Here is a 21,928-nt window from a genome sequence, read left to right as displayed (position 1 = left end):
AGTTATCTTCAGCATCCGTACCTGTGCATAGATTTTTGATTAAGATATGCACATGTATGCATGTTGAGATAATTAGTGCAGATATGGATGTAACTTGTCCTAATATAGCCTTCCTCAGTTTGGATTCCTGCAAACACAACAGATTTCAATTCCCATACCCATGTCTGGAACATCTACAGGTTAAGAACACTCGATTGTACGAAGCTTTTCTAACTATACGCTTGTTTCCTATACATCTTTCTCAAATGCTTACTTTCTGCACACAAGTTTTCCAAATGTATGCAATCTATATGTAACTGCACGTTTTATTTTATGTACACTGAGACCCTATGCACCAAAGACAAATTCCTTGTGTGTCCAATCACACTTGGCCAATAAACAATTCTGTTCTGTTCTATTCTATTCCTCAACTTATTCAATAGGGTGGGACACCCTATTGGGGGCTTCTTTCATGTCCTCAGCAGGAGCTAGAATGAAGGACAGGAGCTCATGGCAGCACTCAGATCTCGAACATGAGCTTGCTAACTTCCAACTCAGCATCCTTAACCATGTGAGCCACTCAACTCAATGAGTCACATGGTTTAAGTCAGATTATAGTGAGTCACAATCTCACCAATTATATTTTTTGAGTGTAATTCAAAGTTTTCAACTTGCTTTAACACCCCGGAGCTCTGAAAGATTCCTTTTGTTCATGCAAATGTCCATATATTTAGTTATTTCACTTTAGTTCCTCTCAGAGTACATGGCAAACAAATGGGTAGAAACAAAGCACAAGAGCATCCCAGTCATGGAATATATGATGATATCTCTCCCATAATGTCAGGCTTGCTCCAGCTAAGTCCCTAGGAAAGAAAGACCCTCAACTCCATTTGGTTGAAGTGATAGGTTCTTTTATTAAGGATCAGTGGTTGCAGCAAAAGCGAGGCTAGAACTGAGCATTTCCATGCAAGTTTACACCTTTTTCCCTCTCTGGTCTCCACTCCCTTCGACCAGAACGTCAGTGTCCAATAGTATCCTAGGGCGATGTTTTGAGAACTGCTTTGATGTCAGGTGCATCTTGAAACGACTTCACATTCTTTTCCAGGCCAGTCATCCTTGGGCAACTGGGTTAGTCTGGTTTTCACACGTCTGGTTTCCGTTAATGCCATTCCCTCCCCACTTTCCCTCCTCTTTCTTTCTCCTGCACATCTTCCCCAAATGTCTCTGCTCCCTCCCCCATGTTTATGGAAGAATGCCAGCAAGCTTAGCGAAGCATAGTGAAGATGGCAGAGCTGACACTTATGGGTATTAAAGAATAAACAATAATTTTTATTATTTTTTCACAGACTGCCAGGCTACAATGGTTTGGAATCTTAAATGAAGTGCTTAAACGTTTCTCTTCCCCATTTTCATTATATTATGGAGCAATTTGCACAATCATCACTTTATGATTCTCACTTTCAAAAGATTATGGGTTAGCCAGCCTATAGTTCATACTCTAGCTTGTTGTTTCCGCTAGGAAAGGAGTTTGAAGTATGAGTCAGTACTTGACTAAAAATGTATTAACATGCACGGTATGTTTGTCAGCAATTCTTAAAGAAATTAAATATTTTCTTCAAATTGCACAACAGTGATTGCGTGATTTGGTAAAAATTGAATTTGCTATAAGGAGGTTGCCAACAGATGCAATGTGCACACCCACAGACACATCAAATAACTGTTTATATTTCAAAATCATCTTTATATTTCCAACTTGGTTTGCTGCAGAAACCTACATTTCATGATTCTTTCCTGTTTTAGAATGTTAAGCTCCCATCTTTCCCCTCTATTCCTCCATCCTTTCCTCTTCAAGAGTTATTGAATTAAACTCATGAAATGGGGCATGAAGCTTGTTCGCCTCCTAGTGGTGCACTCTGGATAATGCAACAGCCTATACTGAACGAACTAGCAACTGCTGGCAGCCCGACTACGATGTAGACTTTCCTGGCTTTCAAAATACATGGCAGCCATACACCAAACAATAAATAAATACCCACAAAATATTATTCTATATAAAATCAATCCTTACTGAAACTAAGATGCTGCAAAATGAAATAAAATGACCCCAGCCGCCTGCCCTATGAACTGTTGCCATAGGACAGTTTTCTTCTCTTGTGTACTAAGTTCAAAATTATTACACTGTCCTCTGCCCTCACACTCACATTTATACATGGTTGCAGACAACTAGGTTTGTGTGGTCTTTCTTTCTAAATAATTATACAGCACATACTGTATATCAGTGAACATATTCCTTTAAATAACTTTTTAAAAACAATTTGAAATGGCTATCTCCTTCTTTGGGAGACAAAGAGAGCAACTATGAATAAATGGGTGTAATTTGGACATGATATTGTATACAAAATGTGATGAAAAGATGCCATCCTTACAGCAGAGCTTACTTTAATTGCGTGGTTATACAACTCAGGCAGTCAGAAAAGTGTTTCAGTTGTATATTTACACACTTATTGCCAGTTAACAGGTTTTCAAATTATATTACTATATGCAGTCAGCTTCTCGGGTTTATCGTATGAAAGCTCACATTACCTGCTTGTCATAGTATTCAGCCACTTTGCCTTCATCAGTAAATATTCAGCATATTGTGCAACTAAATTTGTCAGCATGAGTAGCCTCTATTGTTAGTGGCTGCTATTTAACAAAGTGTCTGCTTCTTTTTCACAAAGCACCTTCTTCTAATAGACTGAAATTCTGTGTTTTAAAACTACATGTGGTTGATTTAAGAAAAGAAAAGGGAGGTAGGAATAGCAAGACTTTTATATTAGAGTTCCAAGCAGCACAGCCAACTAGAGATTCTGGGTGATGAAGACCAGTTACGCTAAAGATGGAACTGGTTAGATTTAGACTGCAAAATTCATAATGTGGCAGCCAAGAGTTGCAATCTAATAGTCTTTCAGACTGTTGAATTCGGATTGGGGAATACTGCTTGGTATAAGCTAGGGAAAGTGTATTTGGAAATCGTCAATTCATACAAAAGAGAACATTTCTACCATGAATCAATGACACCACGTATATACTAATGGCAAATGAGAAACTCTTCTGAATTCAGATAGGTATCTAGTTGTTTGCCAAGTGAAACTTTTCCTCTTATCAACTTAATGCAGAATTGAGCACATATGATCAGTATGTTACTTGCTCCTTCAAAATACACAGTTGTTACTTAGTAAATTTGATCTGAGCCCTTTCTTATCAACCATGAGAATGCGATAAGCCACTTATATGCTGAACAAATTTTGAAAAACCTAGGAGGGATCTGGCCATTAAATCAATGAAAACAAAATGTAAATGCAAAATGCAATTGATGAAACACGGATGGCTTATATAATAACTATTTTTCTGTTGTGACCACCATACATCTTTAAAATCTTGGGACTAAAGCCAATAAATTATATTTTTATTGTCAGGTTTCATGACTATAGTCTAGTGTAGTGTTTCAGTTGTTCAACCAGAACTTGGGAGAATCAGGTTGAAAGAATAAAAATGTAGGAAAATCCCTATGTCCTGTGTTTCCCCAAATTGACGCCCAAAATAAGCACTTGGCCTTATTTTCGGGAGGTCTTATTTTCAGGAAAACAGGGTAAATGGTTTGAGCTTTTCGAGGAAATGCAAGTTGTAAATCTAGCAAACAATAAAAACTGCATTTCTCATTACTGTCTATCATCTGCATCTTTTACTGATAGCTAGGTAGATAATTGGAACCAAGCAGAAATTTCTGCTCAGTGAGACCCACTGTAGCACTTTGATAAATTACGGTTTTACAGTTGCCTAGGTTTCACTATCACCATCACTACCATTTTGTTATTTGGTAAGCCTTTTCCTCCAGTGGCCTGACTCTCATAACATCTTTTCAAAACTCTAAACGTTTCTGTCCAAAAGTTAGGGCACCTTACTTATCTCCTCTCATTTGGTGCCAAGTGGTTGAAATAACGTATGGGTCTGAACCTTACATCTATTTTTAAGAATATACCCTGGTTTGTTATGGTACGTAAACATGGTTATTATTACTTATTATGCACATACCCTTTAGGCATAGAAAATAACAATTAGAAGTGCAAACAGGTATAGAAGCAAAAAATATTGGACAAAAATAATGACATGGTTGGAGAAGATGATAAAACAACGTTTTGAGTTAAAGCCAGAAATATTTTTGCTGGGGATTTTACCTGAAACCTATAATAAAGAGAATACCTATTTAATTGTCCATGTATTCACTGCAGCTAGAATTATATTTGCACGACATAGGAAGAGTGAAGAGATTCCTATTGATGAGAAGGTGATCAGGAAAATATTAGAATGTGCAGAAATGAATAGATTAATATTAAAAATTAAAGAGAAAGAACAAACTGAATATTATAGGTTATGGGAAGTATTTTAGCAATGGTTAGAGAAAAAGAAGGGCAATTGGAAACGAGGGAAGAAGACTAAAGAAGAGTAGAAAATATGTTGATAATTGTTAGTATTATGATGAGGAAGATAATCATAATTAATGTTAGTATTGTATTTTTACTAGAAGATATGTTAAGAGGAAAATGAATAGGCTAATAATGTTTAATTGCTTAATATATTGTAATTCCAAGATGAGAGAATTAGTATTAATGTGAATGATGATGTAAATGTTGAAAGCTGTTGCACAGAGATATTTGTACCCAGACGACACACTGTTTAAGGAAAGACGAAATGTTTATATTTTGAAAAATAAAAAAAAGAATATGTAAAAAAAAGAGAAGTGCAAACATAACTAAGAGGGGGAGAAAACATTTACATATTTTGACAGCCATGCCAGATTGTACGTACGTTAATCAGTAGTATGTATTCATTTACTGTTTCAAGTGGCTAAAGGTTAAGGAAAACCTGTTTCCTACTGACTTTTAAAAGCTAAACGAATATTTTCTTTTCAGAGTTATGTAGTGGGCAAAAAAAATAAATATATAAAAAGATCACCAGTGGCTATGATTTTAAAGGATCATGCTCACATGGGGTCTACTTTTTTTCCCTCCTTGCAGCATTTAATAAAAAATAGGACAAGTAGCAGTAGTCTATAGGAGATGCTTAAACACCAAGGGTGCACTTTCAGTTCAATTATGTTCAGTCTCATTAGGCACGCTGCCAGAGTTAAACAAAAACCCTCACTTTTTAATCTATTGGTCTAAGCCCAATATTCTAACATAAAGAGAAAGCCTTCGAACTCACAGGTGTTAGGCTGATTCTGTGGTCAAAAATCTCATTAACTGTTTTGCTGTAGGCACAGATTCTTATTAAGCACCCATATCGGGATCTGTAAAAATTCAACAAATAAAGTTATAGAGTTTAGAAATTCTGACATTTGCAAACTAAAGGGAAGAGTTCAGTGAATAAATAGTACAGGGCTTTTCTGACCTGAAGTATGAGTTTGTAAGCTACACAAATCGGAATAACACCACTAAAGCCAGCAATCTTTTCCCAAACTAATGTGAGGAGATTCCCAACTAATGTAACCTTTGGCTATTTGTAGCTCAGAATCTGAGGAATTTCAGTGCCCATACATTTAAGGGGTGTCTAACTGGGGACAAGTTATTTTACGGCTCCTTCACTCAAAACAAAAAAACAAAAAAGATAAATACGTTTATGAGCAAGCCACCACAAAAAGAACAGTATTTTGACATAGGAAAACACTTTCTACTAATGGCCAACAGGAAAAACAAATATTGAACATAAAGGCTTTCTTCCTTTGATGTCTCATTCTCTCCCTTCCCCCTCCTCCCAACTCATTAACAACACTGGATGTTGTACGTGCTTGTTTTGGGATGGAAAAGAATTTACACCCATAATGACATTTTCCGCCCTATGAGCCAAGATCTTTAAAAACCTAGAAAAACTATCTCCCTATTTTCTTTTCCTGATGCAATTATATATTTAGGTTTTTCTAGGTTTTTCAGTATTAATAGAGCGATAAACTCAAGGGAGAAAAATACGGAGGCACTGAATTTTAAACTATCTAGTTTTGCATGTGCGTACATGTAATTCATATAAATTAACATAGTCATCAATCAACCTTCAAAGCTACAGTTGTTATTAGGGAACTGTGTCTCACATTGTTCCATGGGAAAACCAATCCCAGCCACTTCTTCTTAGAAATTACAAGTATATTCCAAGTGTTTTAAGGGGGAAAATATCCGGTAAGTTTCAGAAACTTTCAAGTCACTTCTGTGCATGTTTTCCTCTGTGTATGTTCCTTTGCATTCATGAGGGTTCAAGTAAGTTTGCATAAAATTACACGTGCATAGACTAACATGATGTAGGTCTAGTTCACGTGATTAATCAAATCTTCATTAAATCACAGACCAGCATAAGAAAGGTCAACAATGAATACAAACAATAATTTTAAAAGCTAAACAATATGAAATACACAAAGCACTTTTTTATAAGTAATGTACCAAAAATCTAAAAAAATAATCTATAAAAGAGATAAAAATTAATATTTGGCTATGGAGATATGGAGGAGATGAACCAAGATGGCAGCACCTTCTGGCTTGACCACTTCTGGCTTAACTCGACACCCCCCAAAAAACCATCCAAGAGCAAGAAAAGCACCTGGGACACATGAATAAATATCGTCCCAATTTGTTGCATCTAAGCTTCAGACTGTAAGTAACCCAAGAGCCGAGGTGGCACAGTGGGTAGAGTGCAGTACTGCAGGCCACTTCAGTTGACTGCTATCTGCAGTTCAGCAGTTCAAATCTCACCGGCTCAGGGTTGATTCAGCCTTCCATCCTTCCGAGGTGGGTAAAATGAGGACCCAGACTGTGGGGGCAATATGCTGACTCTGTAAACTGCTTAGAGGGGGCTGAAAGCCCTATAAAGCGGTATATAAGTCTAACTGCTATTGCTATTACTATATTACATTGCTACACCTAGGGGATGTCCACACAGGAAAACCTGCAAGATGAAAAACATACCTGGCAATAAAATGGGAACTCGGGCGAAATACCTTCTGAACCTTGCCAATTCAAGGCTAGTTCTTTGACACGTGAATCTACTGTGCTTTCAAAGGTGCTTTTTTCCTATGCTTCCCCCACTTCCAGCTATAACTATTTAATGTTTATAAGGATTCCACTTTCGGAATCCTCTATGAGTGTGATGAGGAACATATGACGCAGAGCCCTCTCTGTGGGGACGTGCACTGTCGCCATTTGCTCTTCTGGTTCCCGGTGCGCATGCCAGCTGGTCTTCACATGTGCCAGAGAGCTGGAAGCCCAAAGACCAGCTGGCCAGTGCACATGTGCATGCCAGCCCCCTGGTCTTTGAGTTTCCAGCTCTCTGGCACATGTGAAGACCAGCTGGCCAGCATGCATGTGCGCACTAAAAACCCAAAGACCAGACAATGTAAAATATGTTCTTTCCTTTTTTTAAAAAAATCCCCACTTTAAATTAAGTTGAACTTTGGGTTTCTGGCACTTCAGTGTGCATGCGTTCTGGTTTGGCACTCGGTACCGAAAAGGTTTGACATCACTGCTCTATGATCACTTGTGTTAATACAAATGTATATTCAATGAAACATCATTTCCCAGTTTTCTTTTCTTTCTCCTGTGCAGGCAGATGAGATGTTATTTTCGTAATTATTGAGTTCTTGACGTTTATTGCATGATTCACTGCAGGTAAGAGTACACTTGAAAGTTCTTATAGGGAATTCTTCAAGCACTGGACATGGGAGTAATGAGGAACTCTTCATCATAATAAATTCTTGATCTCGGTATTCAACAATGTAAATATGTTCTTTCTTTTTTTAAAAAAACCCACTTTAAATTAAGCAACAGATATAAGAATTGGCTGTTTTATGCAAACGTGAATGAGCTGTGCATAAATACAAGGTACTTATTAATAGCTTGCATTTATATCTTAGGTTGCAGGATCCCAAGACTACAGTGATAAATGTTTCAATTGAAAAATTAGAAATAGAAAATTCATTTCAATTTATTTCTTTAAAAAATGACCTAGGTTAGCAGTTGTTGCAGGAGATGACTAAGAACAGTATACTTAATAACTCTTTTATTCCTTAAATTCCTTATCATATAGCCACATAATATAAAAACCAAGACAGCTATTTGAAATGCTGTTTTAGAAAAGGACATGGTTCATGATAGTAACAAGCGGCATGGTTTTGTTAACTTATCTAAATACATTAAGGTACCTTAAGCTCTAATTTTCTAATAATCATATTCTGTGTACAGGCAGAATCATAGATGCATAGTCTGAAGATCTAGTTGAACATCAATGTGGGATTTGCTAGAGTATCTTTGACAGATGATGATCTAGATTTGAAGTTCTTCAGTGAAGGAGAACTCACCACTTCATGTAGTGGCCCATCCCACTGGTTGACAGCTCATATAAACAAAACTTTCTTCCCGACACGTATCCTGATCAAGACTCTTTAAACCATATTATATTTAAATTAAAGATGACCTCATTAAGCTTGACCTCTGATTACTATAAGGATACAACCACATGGCTTTCTATCCTGTTTCCCCCAAAATAAGACCTCCTCGCTTCGGCAGCACATATACTAAAATTGGAACGATACAGAGAAGATTAGCATGGCCCCTGCGCATGGATGACACGCAAATTCATGAAGTGTTCCATATTTTTTTTAATTAATATGAATTATATCTGATGACGGTGGAAGAGATGCACAAAAGCTTTTTGTAACCAGCTGATATACTTTTTACAATATATGTTTGTTTTGGAAATAAATAAATAAATAAATAAATAAATAAATAAATAAATAAATTTTAAAAAGACCTTCCCAGATAATAAGCCCTATCGGGCTTTTGAGTGCATGCGCTAAAAAATAAGCCCTTTCCCAAAAATAAGCCTTACACTAAAATATTTAACCTCATGCGCAGCCGGTCCCTGCCATTTTCTGGGCGGGGAAGGTGGGAATATGCCCCACATACCTCTACATCCACAAGGAATGGCCCCATGGAGGTCGCTCCTGCAAACCCTAGCTACCATGCCCCTTCTCTTAGTGGAGGCCGCAAAAAGAGCAGCAGGCCCAGCGATGTTAGGGCTGGCAAGTGTGTGCCAGAAACAGAGACAGAACTTCTTGACCTCTCTTGATCAGCTGATCCATGGGATTCAGGCCAAGGTTAAGGGCCTCCTGCACCTCAAAAATAATAAGACCTCCCCAAAAATAAGGCCAAGCACTTATTGGGGGGGGGTGTCAAAAGAAAATTACACCCTGTCTACACGGTAGAAGGTGAAGTCCACTCACAAGTTAGGACAGAGTCAGCCTTCTTATTTACATTGAGAGAAGGAGTATTTTGAACTAATTACAACAAATTTCACACGCTATTCTTTGCTTTGATGATGGCAATCATCAAAGCAGTCTGTGGTTTGAAATTCTGATACACACAACTGAACAGTGCTTTAAACTTTCCAAAGTAAAGCAAAGATATATCCCTTTTACAAACAGTTTCAATAAAGAGCTCTCCAGAGGTTATTTATAACGTGAGCCATGCTCTTCAGAAGTTATTTGCTGATTTCCAATCAGCAGGAAATGGATGAGCAGCCTATGGATATGTTTGTTTGGGTGGATACATGTGCAACAGAAGATAATATATCTATAGTTTCCTACACTTTATTTGGTTTTCAACCACAAGTTTACACGTATATAACCTGACCTACATTTTATGACTTAGCTCATTTTCTTGAGCAACCTGTTCCATGGTTGCATTATTATTCTACAATGGATTTAGAAAGTATCCTTCTGTTTAGTCAGCATTTTTAACCTGCAAAATAAGTAAAACTGGACCATGTGATGGCTATATATGATTTCACTCACTGTCTCTGTTAGGGCTCAATTTATTAAGAGATTTGTTTTCTGACTATGATGTTTTTGTAGTTGGCTGGGTTCTATTGTGGTTTGTGGGAAGCTGACATCATGTCTGGATGGTACTGCATAATGACAGGGAAACTGCAACTATGCCTATTCACTGGCACCACCAAAATACCAAGATTTCATGAATATTTTAAAAACTGGCAACTAAAGTTCTCCTTCCTAACTAGGTATCAGCCATCTCTATAAAGACCACACTTCACCAGTCACTCCTGCATAGATCCATACAAAAGAATCTATAGATAGTCCTCGGCCTACCATTGTAATTGGGACCAGAACTCCAGTTGTGTTTTGATTGTTAAGTCAAGGCACTATGTGACCTGAAGTAATTTTCCAGCCTTTTTTGTGACTGTCATTAAGTGAATGCTGTGGCAGTTAAGTGAATTCTGATTGTTGTTAGAAACCAGCTGTTCTGACCTAGGTTTCCCAAGAGCATGAAGCAAACTCCTTGTCCCGAAAAAAAAAAACAAGACCTTTTAATAATTTACTGTGAATTCTGCTCATTCACATTCAGCAAAGACTTTCAAGGAAAGATTTACAGTCACAGACCTTATCTGGCTTGGAGAGCTGCCAGGCTCACATCTGCAAAACCTGGCAAGGAGTCTCAGAGAGTCACAAACCAATTAAGCGAACTAATTGTCTCCTGCAAACTCCACTCCCCTTTTGCTCTTTTATTTCCTCTGGGCGGAAATATTCATCGGCTACCTGTGGCCTTACTCCCAAGTCAACCCCTGTTCTTTAACTGTTTTTCTTCATCTGGCAACTCTGCACATGCACACACTGGGAACAGGCTCCAGTTGTTCTTCTGCCTCACTGATGTCTGACTCTGAAGGCAGCTAATAACTGGCATACGGCTCTGCCTCCCCCCCTCCCGCTGTCTCTGACACCGAGCTTTCATCAGAGCCTTCCCCAGACTCCAGTGCTGGCCCATGTTCCTCCCCAACTTCCTCACGGTCCAAATCTCCTGCCAACTCTACTGGCTGACCACAACACCCCAAAAAATAACAAATTATGATCATATGACTGTGGAATGCCACACCTGGTCATAAAGCAAACCTGCCAGACATATTTATTTATTTATTTATTTATTAGACTTATATACCGCTTCATAGGGCTTTCAGCCCTCTCTAAGCGGTTTACAAATTTTTTAGCAAATTGAGTCAGCAACTTGCCCCCACAATCCGGGTCCTCATTTCACCCACCTCGGAAGGATGGAAGGCTGAGTTGACCTTGAGCCGGTGAGATTTGAACCGCTGAACTGCAGATCACAGTCAGCTAAAGTGGCCTGTAGTACTGCACCCAAATCACTGCGCCACCTCGGCTCTATATAGATATAGTCACATCAGGGTGCTTTACAGGCCACAAAGCATGTGCAGTGGCTGTCATAACTTTAAAGAATTGCAAAATCACCAGTTGTAAGTGTTGGCTGGGGGAATTCTGGGAGTTAAAGCTTATGTGGCAGTCCTGTTTTGCCTTCATTGCTATTGGTACATATTAAGAAATAAGATGATGACTTATGAGAGGCTGGTTCAGATCTAACTTCCGATCACATAATTACTATTACATTTTGAGCCAAATTTTAAAAGAAATGTGCCTGGCACATTTTACAATTTTACTTATCTGGAATGAAACCATTTTTCTTTGAATATTCTATATAAATAAGAATCACTAGAATCAAAATGAAACAATTAAATAGGAAATTAGCTTTGTTTTCCAGAGGAAGACTCTAATATATAGCTTTACACTAGGCTAAAGTTGATTATGTCAGGTGACTTCTATCATCATACAAAACCCGTTTTCCCCTCAGGAAATTAGATAATCAATCTTTCAGCTGCGCAGACAACCAGCCACAAATGGTGCTTCCATTTGTTCATCAGAGATTGCAGAGATAGAGTTATATTTTTAATACTGTTTTCAAACAATGCCAAACTATTTCAAGTACTCCTCAACATACTTACAAGAGAAAAACTAGATAAATAAACCTGTTGATTCTTGCATATAATATAGAATTGGAAATATAACAGAAATAAATGATATTTCTTATGAATATGCATATGAATATGTTAGTATGTTATTGTGTAACTTGATCTGGCATTTCCCATGAAAACATGCTTCATTAAATTTTGGATAAAGCTTCCTTATATATTTAAAGAGAAAAGGTAATTTAATTAGTAGATTAAAGATAGCATATTTTACAGCAAGGAAATTTGGAAACGCTTCAAAGATTTTAATTTCAAAACTCCCAACTTTATAAAATCAGTCAAAATCCTGTTTTATCTTTAAGACTCTTAAAGGTAGTGTAATAAGTTAAAGACATATGCAGCCTTAAAACTGTACCCCATAACTCATCCAAACTACTATAGAAATAACCATGGAATTTATAAATACTTCCTATTATTTAATAAGGAAATAAATTCCTATTTTTAAATGACTTTATTAAAAAAACAAGGGTTTATGAAGTTGCATTTATGACTAATGGAGTTGAATAATCACACATAGGTGCTAGTCATTCCTGACTCTAGGGGGCAGTGCTCATCTCCGTTTCAAAGCCGAAGAGCCAGCGCTGTCCGAAGACGTCTCCATGGTCATGTGGCCGGCATGACTAAATGCTGAAGGTGCACGGAGCTTTGTTACCTTTCCACCAAAGGTGGATCCTATTTTTCCAGTTGCATTTTTTACTTGCTTTCAAACTGCTAGGTTAGCAGAAGCTGGGACAAGTAACGGGAGCTCACTCCGTTACGCAGTGCTAGGAATTTCAACCGCCGAACTGCCAACCTTTCTGATCAACAAGGCCAGCGTCTTAGCCACTGAGCCATTGAGTCGCATTTTGTATATACAAAGCCCAATAAATTGAAGCTAAATGTGAAAATACCTTCCATTTGGAGATTTTAAAAAAATGTTGAAGAAACAAAAAGAAAAGGAAACTTCCCAAGAAATATGCTGATACATAGATACAACTTGTAAACATATTTGAAGAAACCAATTGACTTGAGAAATCTGAATTTTAGCAATAAACAGGAAAATTAGCATGCATATAGTCTCATATAGAAAGTACAAAATTCGATTTAAGCATCAGCCTATCTATAGCTATTACGGACCACTTATAAATAGTCCCCAACCACCACCACCCAAGTCTTGTAATGGTGCCTTATTGTGCTGGGGGCGGGGGGATGTTGGGGATGCACAGCAAAGAATGGTAAGAGTGAGTGAAGAATGTTGGGAATGCACATCAAATCCAGGCAGGGATACCCAAGGTATTCCTGTAGTTGTCAAACCAAGCAGGCACCTACACCAGGTAACAATAATATTGGACAATGCCAATGGCAGAGAGTCACTTTAGTGACAACAGCAAAGGTATCATTTCATATTGAATGGGAAAAGCCATTCCTGTATTTTCTCATTTATATTTATCTATGGCAAACTCCAGGTTATAAGCTGAAATTCACAAAGGAATATATAAGAGATGTATAGAAGTTTATACAATGAATGGTTGATATTTAAAGTGTCATAACATTATCAACCATTCATATCATCAAGTATCAAATTTGACTGATTTGCAGCAGCTACAGAGCAGCATGGTAAAATATGTTATTGGCAAAACAGCCAGTACCTTGATTTCAAATCTGCTATCTGCATGTAATTTAAGTGATGCAATGCATCTGATTCTGAATGATTCTGGCATGTCACTGTTGCATCAAGTTTAGACATAGCATCCCATATATTTATTGGCACAACCCGAAATCTCTAAATTACCTTTGTCTTAGAAAAACCTCTGTGGTACTTTAAGGCCTTGTTAAAACAAGAGCTTACCAATAAACTGCTTCCAAACATGTATTGCTTACAGGCAAGTGTGGATTTCTAGTTTTGTAGAATTTGGAAAGGAAGCCTTAAGGGGAAAAGGCAAGTTTGTGGTTTAGCTTTGCTTGCAGTACCCAACAATCCAACACAGGCAAATTAAGTTGAACCTGTGCAATGTCGCCCTTCTTTTTTCTCAATTTTTATTTTTATTTTTACTTTTACTGTGTAAAGAAAGAGCAACAATTTTAATGTCTATATAAACAGTGTGTTGCCTGGTTACAGTTAATTTGAGCAATAGTCATCATCATCATCATCATCATCATCATCATCATGTTCATTAGTAGTGATCAGATAATAACAGTATTTTCTCCACATAATATTAATACTTAATTGTTAATCTAAATCTTGTTGATAATTAACATATCATAATTAACCCCCATGGTAAAATTAATCCTTCACTTATAATTTTAAATATTCTAATTTCTGTTCCTGTTATTTAACCATAGATAAAACGAATCCCATGTTTCAAAATATTCTGTATCTTCCTTCTCTTTAATTTCATGGGTTGAGCTATCCATTTCTGCATATTCTAGTATTTTTTTCCCTATCTTCTCATCTGTGGGGGTCTCCACACCTTTCCAATGTTGTGCAAATAAAATTATGGCCACTGTTAACACATATAATATGAAATACATAACCCATTTATTATATTTTTCTGGTATGATGATATCCAACAGAAATATGTCTCCCTTCTTATTGGATGCTAAGAGCTGAAGAGACTTCTATTTAAAAAAGAAAAAGGAGTTGTTTCTTGTTATTATCTAGATAGCATAAGCTGTTATTTCAATATAATCCTTCTCCATCATGCTATCATTTAGGGGAAATCTTCAGATTTCCTATACATCTTATAGGCCTCCAAAATGCGAACTGCAGTGGACAAGTAATATCTGGCTTAGGAATGTCCTTTCAATGTAGATTTCAATTTAGATCCCCTACCAGGATGTCTTCAGACTTAAGATTTAAAATAACTTCATTGTCACTTTGAACATACACTAATCAGCATACATTAAAATGAAATTTTGTTGCACACAGCTCTCAAAGGATCACCTCCAATATACACTACATAACTAACTAAATAAACATATACCCACATATACAGGTATTATATGACACGAAGAATTAGCACAGTCTAGTTCAGATGTATACATGCACATGGCGAGAAAAATGAATCTTGTAAGTTTACCATATGGATGGCATAGGGAACAAAGCTGTTACAGAATCTGGTAGTCCTGCTAGATATACTTTGAAACCTCCTCCCAGAGGAGTGGGTGTGTGGGGTCTTTAACAATGCTTTGAGCTCTAAGCACATAGCGCTTAAAAGCAGTATCCTGAATAACAGGAAGCAAGCTTCCTATAATCTTCTCAGCTGTCCTTACCACTCTCTGTATGGACTTTCTATCTGAGGCATTGCTGCCACCAAACCAAACAGTGATGCAGTTTGTTAAAATGCTCTCAATCAAGCCTCTATGAAAAGTAGCCAGACAGAAGGAGAAAGATGTGCTCTCCTCATCCAATGCAGGAAATGCAGATACTAGTTTAGCCCTTTGGGCCTTTTTGTTCCTTAGTGTTGGTTACATTTCCTTGCATAATCATAGTATCTCAACTTGGATAGGACACCGCCAGAAAACATCAGGGCTGTATAGGATAGATAGAGAGACAGAAAAATTGTCCCAAAAGGCAGCCATGGAAAATCACTTGCACATTACCGCCAAGAAAATTACATGGGTGTGTCCTTATAATTAAGAATTGTGCCTGACTCAAGGGAATCTTTATCGTACAGTTCTTTCATTGCTTTCATGCTATGGTATTTTAATGTTCTTATTTACATTTTCTAAATTTCTATTTGCTGTAGTTTTAACTTCTTGGAAACTGTTCTGGGAACCTATTGAAGTGTGGAATATAAATTAAACAAACCAATAAGGCAAAAAGTCAACTATTGATTTGCGATGGCAAACAGGCCTGCAAAATCTTTAATAATGGCCAGTGCCATTATTAAACCAGTAAACGGGTCCACTGTGTTCTAAGAGGTAGGAACTTTGTTTTTAAAAGCAGCGTTGTCCATACACAAAATGGTTTTTCTTGTCCGTAAATAATCATATTGTTAGAAAAATGCTTTAGTACTTGAACGAAGTTGGGATCCTGATGTGAGGCAAAACCTTATTTTTAACTAATGTGTGGAATCACTTTTCTTTTTAAAGAATACCCTGGAGCAATGTCAAGTTGTTATCTTTTTGGCAGCTGCTTAAAATTCTAAACCAACAACCACACCATGAAACCCAGACTTTTGCTGATATATAAGCTTTTTTCCCAGGCTTCTTGGCCAACATGAGCCAATGACTCCAGTAAAAGAACTATGGATTACTCTATCATCTGTCATTTTATCAGTGTTTTTTCAACGAAAGCAACTGAACTGTAACAACCAAATGCAGGGGTGTATGCTGCAGATTGCAAGAAAATTTATGGCAAAGACTAAGTGGGCACTTAAATAAGCTGCAAATATCTATAGCCTCTCCCAGAATGTTAAAATAAAAGATAAAGGAATAAGAAAGAATGATGTCTTTCATAAAGAACTCAAGGCAATGACCTCATGACATGTAGAAATAAACAGAGACAAGCTTTATGAGGATGAGCTGCAGTCAGCCTCAGGCTCACATATTCTGATGACAATGGTGCCCTGAGAAGCTTCAGAAATGTAGCTCCATTTTAACCTAATCATAATTTTCAGTGACATTTTCATTCCAACCTTCCAGGTTAGAATAGAATAGAAGTCTTCATTGGTCAAGTGTGATTGGACACACAAGGAACTTGTCTTTGGTGCATATGTTCTCAGTGTACATAGAGAAAAATAAAATAGAATATATTCATCTAGAATCATAAGATAAAACACTTAATGATAGTCACAGGGTACAAATAAGCAATCAGGAAACAATCAATATCAATATAAATCATAAGAATACAAGCAAGAAAGTTACAGTCCTGCGGTCGTAAGTGGGAGGAGATGGGGGATAGGAACGATGAGAAGACTAATAGTAATAGTAGTGCAGTCTTAGTGAATAGTTTGACAGTGGTGAGGTTAATTATTTGTTTAGCAGAGTGATGGCAGAGTGATGGTTCATAAGACAAATTCATTTACAAACAGTAAAAGATGTTCCCCAATATTCTGGTATGAATATTAAGTTATTTACTGTTTTGTTGTGATATAAAAATATTACCCTCTGCCTTTTCGGGGGGGGGGCGCTCATCCTTATTATCCTGGACTATATTTAGTGTTATTTTCAGCACAGGCCTCTCTATTGTTGGCAAAGGTCATCCTCCAAGCATTGTGGTTCAAAAACTCTTCAAAAACTCTTCAAAAACTCTTACATTGAAACTATAAAGTAATCCTGTCAAACTTTTAAATCAACCCCCGCCCTTTTTTTTTCTTCATAGCATGGATAATTCATTGATAAATGCCATGGGCAAATGAACATCCATGGTGAGGGTGTCAAACAAGCCAGGAAGACAGGCTTAAACTAACCCTGAATTCTTTCTCCTTATATCTGTTACCTGCTTTCTCTGAACTTCATTATTTTAAGCTCCAAAGACAACCCCAACAGTAGTTATTTAACAGATTAACAGAGTTGGAAGGACCTTATAGGTCATCTAGTCCAACTGACTAATCTAACTGAATGTTAGCTGCAGTTCGGCGGTTCAAATCTCACCGGCTCAAGGTTGACTCAGCCTTCCATCCTTCCAAGGTGGGTGAAATGAGGACCCAGACTGTGGGGGCAATATGCTGACTCTGTAAACGGCTTAGAGAGGGCTGCAAGCCCTATGAAGCGGTATATAAATCTAACTGCTATTGCTATTGCTAACCCCACCATCCAAACAGGAGACTCTACACCATTTCTGTCAAATGGCAGTCCAGTCTCTTCTTGAATGCTTCCAGTGAGGAAGCTCCCACAATTTCTGAAAGCAACTTCTGAAGTTCCATTGGTTAATTGTTCTCAGTGTCAGAATATTTCTCCTTATTTCTAGGTTGAATCTTACTTTGACCAGTTTCCATCCATTATTCCTTGCCTGGCGTTCTGGTGCTTTGGAAAATAGCTTGACCCCCTCCTCTCTGTGTCAGCCCCTCAAATATTGGAACACTGCTATCATGTCTCCCCTTCTCCTTCTCTTCCCTAGACTAGCCATGTCGAGTACTTGCAACTGCTTATCATATGTTTTAGCTTCTAGTCCCCTAATCATCTTGGTTACAACATGCCAAACTTATCCTTGCAAATTATTAACAAGAAACTTTAACAGAGGTTATGTTTATAAATCTTAGTTCTTCGGTAGAACCAATTACTTTACAATGATAATTATTTTTTATAATTTCAATTTTAAGCGGCAGCAGTTATTCAACCTTGACTAATCTCAAAAAGCCGTGCAGGATTGGATTTATATTAGTACTTTAGTGCAAGATCAGCAGGAAATCCAAGGTAAATTGAGAAGTTTTTTTTTTTTAAATGTTTCAGCATTGCTAGCAAAACAAAAAATTACAAGGCTTATATCCATGTAATCACCGGCAGGCAGCTTTAATTCAAATAAGTCTTTACTTTTACCCTTAAATGTCTAAATTAAAAATAGTATTCTGATACTATATCAAGAAAAATATTCCTGCTTATAATAAGGAATTCTTGCTAAGACACAGGGTTCTTTTTGTGCTGAATGAGCGACTTTAAAACTAAAACCTGAACAAAAAGGATCAATTGTGATTTAGCTTTTCCACATAGAAAAAGCTATTTGAACTGAAGAAAGAAGTTCACTTTTGACAACAAGGAGCAAAGAATTAATGTCACATTAATCAAAAGCATATTATGCTCTCATCATTAGGCTTTCTCATTAAGTAGTTTCTTAATGGCTTGGCTGTAAGCTTTTGACTATAGCTTTTTTTTTTTTTAGCTATAGTCACTCTTGGTCATTTCAAAGTATTTAGATAAATGTTGCTTTGAAACTAAAAGAGCAGACTTACTGGTTCTCTTTCTTTGGCCTTAGAATGGTTATGTAAGTTTTACATTAGGGATGCCAATCTCAATGCCTGTGGGCAGCATTTGGGGTGCTTAGATCTGGCACATGGGGCTGACCGGGAAACAGTGAAGGGCCAGCCCGCGGTGCCTCTGCCAGAGAAAATGGCGCTAGAGAGGGCCGTTTTTGCTGGCAGAGGGTTGCAGGAAGCTGTCATGGCTGAAAACGGCGCTCGGGAGCCTGTTTTCGCGGGCACAGCACTCGGGCCGCCACACGCACTCTGACATGAGTGATGTCAAGCTGGCCACACCTACCCTGGCCACACACCCCAGCCCCCCCCCCCAAGGTCAAACACAACCCTGATGCATCCCTCAATGAAATCAAGTTTGACACTCCTAATTTACATCAACAGTCCCCAACCTCCTGGGCACTAGAGACCAGTTCCATGGAGAGAGGATTTTCTACGGACCAGAGAGGGCATGGTTTCGCATGCTGCCAGAATTCTGTGAATGGGCCCATGTTCGTTTGTGTGGCCCAGTTTCTGGAATGCCACGGACCGGTGCCGGTCCCTGGACCAGGGGGAGGGGCATTGGGGAACCTTGGTTTACATTATTTTGTGAAGAATAGTCACAAATGGTTGAAAGACCCTCATTCATCATTATGGAATATATCCAAATAACCTATTGCAGTATAAAAAAATGCATCAGCCCCAAAGCAAGTTTCCCATTCCAGCAAAGCTTTTAACTGTAAGGACTTCCTTGGTTCATGTTAACAGAGTAACTGATCGAAACTATTGAGTTTATAAAGAATCTCGCTAAAAGAGCATCTCTTACCTTGTTATAATACTGCACTTGGACAGAATGCCACTGGCCATCACTAACCCCTCCTGGAACAAATGGTGCAACAGTTGTGGTGGTTTCTCCTGAAAAATAGCATGGAAGAGCGAGCGAGCGAGCGAGAGAGAGAGAGAGAGGGAGGGAGGGAGGGAGGGGGGAGGGAGGGAGGGAGAGAGAGGGAGGGAGACAGACAGAGGGAGGGAGAGAGAGGGAGGGAGGGAGAGGGAGGGAGGGAGAGAGAGGGAGGGAGAGAGAGGGAGGGAGACAGAGGGAGGGAGAGAGAGGGAGGGAGGGAGAGGGAGGGAGGGAGGGAGAGAGGGAGGGAGGGAGAGGGGGAGGGAGGGAGAGAGGGAGGGAGAGAGAGGGAGGGAGGGAGAGAGGGAGGGAGGGAGAGAGAGGGGGAGGGAGGGAGGGAGAGGGAGGGAGAGAGAGGGAGGGTGGGAGGGAGGGAGGGAGAGAGAGAGAGAGAGAGAGAGAGAGAGAGAGAGAGTTCATCTTAAAAGTTCCATTTTTGACCACATTCATTTTTGCAATTAACAACATAGATGCTAATCATATTTGGTACAATCAGCATCAAAATATATTCAAAAAAATATTGAATAGATCAGTACCAAAATGTTTTAAGATAAATCCATTGTACATATGTATACATATACAGGTAGCCCTCGACTTACGACCACAACTGAGACCAAAATTTCTGTTGTCAAGTGAGACATCTGTTAAGTGAGTTTTGCCCCATTGCTACTGTTGTTAAGTGAATCACTGCAGTTAAGTTAATGACACAGTTGCTCAGTGAATCAGGCTTCTGTATCTTCTCTATATCTTCATTTCTGGATAAAGTCACTGGACACTGACTTTGCTTGTCAGAAGGTCGTAAAAGGGGATCCCAGGACACTGCAACCGTCATAATACGAGTCGGGTGCCAAGCATCTGAATTTTGATTACACGACCATGGGGATGTGGCAAAGGTCTAAGTGTGGAAAAACGATCCTAAGTCAGTTTTTTCAGTGCTGTTGTAACTTTGAACGGTAACTAAACGGTTCCCTCAATATACTCATGAATTAAGGCAACAGATAACAAAGCCTTTCAACATAACCATGTTTTTCATGATAGTTTACATCAAGTTAAATGCTTGGATTAGAAACGGTATGTAGAAAAATAATAATAATAAAGAGAACAATAAAAGCAGCTGGAAAACGATGCGGAGTCTGGCAGATTAAAGATCTGTTGTAACAAAAAGAGGCATTTGGCAGAGAGAGAGAGAGCTCAGGTTTTGGTGTGACCTTTTCCTGACCGCCAGCCATCTCCATCACTTTCAAAATAACAGAGAATAAAGTGTTGTGTCTCCAGAAATGAAGTTATAGAGAAGATACAGACAGCATTGTACATGACAGGATATTATTTAGTTCCGGGGTTTTCAAAGGTTTTTTTTTTAAAAAAAATTATGGAAAGCTGCTAAATGGAAAAAAGTAAAGTCCTAGTGATAGAAAATGATTTGATTTGATTTAATTTGATTTATTGCATTTCTATGCCGCCCTATTCCCAGAGGGACTCAATGAACTGTGAGTGAAGTTTTTCTCCCTGCTGTTCTAGTGACTCCATGGAATAGTTTGAAAAACCCTGCTTTGCCTATCCAGGAACCAATCCATGTAAAGCTAAATATGCAAAACTACTAAATGGAAATTTAGTAACTTCCCAGTAACGAATGTTTACGCACACTTTTGCATCTATCTGTCTTTCCAGCTGAAGTTTCAAACACGTATCTCATATCACACTGTGACTTCTTTTTAAATGGACAGAATCAACTATTTTAGCCTAAACTGGACAAAAACAATTAGAGGCTATATTTCTTAAAAGAGCTTCCAAGGGTCAAATATGAATTTAGAAGCACTTCCAACTTGCAAATCTCAGTTATGGTTGGAAACTAATCAAAGAGAGAAACAACCTGGAATTAAGGAGAAACTTCCTAAAAGTAAGGACAATTAAGCAGTGGAACAGCTTGCCTCCAGAAATCATTGGTGCTCCATCACTGGATTTTTTTAAAAAGAGTCTAGACAGCCACTTATCTAAAATGGCACAGTACTCAGCCCTGCTTGAGTAGGGGCTGGACTAGAAGACCTCCAAGGTCCCTTCCAGCTCATTCTATTCTAAGATCAAATGTATATTGATTACAATCCGAGGAATCTAAATACAAGACATCAGTAAGCATATAAAATCACACTTAGAAAAGCATTTGTTGGCACTCAAATTCCGCTAACAATTAATGACAACAACAACATTAGCTGTAGACTGGCATAAACAATGTTAACGGCAACAACCAACAACTTTTGGCAACTATAAG

At 38.2% G+C, this 21,928-nt stretch overlaps 1 protein-coding gene and 1 non-coding gene across 4 annotated transcripts in view; one reads left to right on the top strand and one right to left on the bottom strand.

Moving 5' to 3' along the window:
- The window catches only part of CELSR1 (cadherin EGF LAG seven-pass G-type receptor 1), a 182,691-nt gene that overhangs the window by 69,665 nt on the left and 91,098 nt on the right, over window positions 1–21,928 (bottom strand). For all 3 annotated transcript variants that reach the window (XM_087722171.1, XM_087722173.1, XM_087722172.1), the window contains exon 5: window positions 19,585–19,673. In XM_087722171.1, the coding sequence (XP_087578297.1) occupies window positions 19,585–19,673 (89 nt within the window). The remainder of the gene's footprint in view (window positions 1–19,584; window positions 19,674–21,928) is intronic.
- LOC148044173 (U6 spliceosomal RNA) lies at window positions 8,549–8,655 on the top strand. Its single transcript, XR_015697785.1, has one exon. It is a non-coding gene; the product is annotated as a U6 spliceosomal RNA (small nuclear RNA).

The sequence above is a fragment of the Thamnophis sirtalis genome, unplaced genomic scaffold (assembly GCF_051295495.1).
Source record: "Thamnophis sirtalis isolate CommonGarterSnake01/CBP01778 unplaced genomic scaffold, rThaSir2_p1.2 scaffold_9, whole genome shotgun sequence".
Taxonomy (NCBI): domain Eukaryota; kingdom Metazoa; phylum Chordata; class Lepidosauria; order Squamata; family Natricidae; genus Thamnophis; species Thamnophis sirtalis.
Note: the sequence above shows the minus strand (reverse complement) of the source record. Positions and strands in the feature narration are given on the sequence as shown.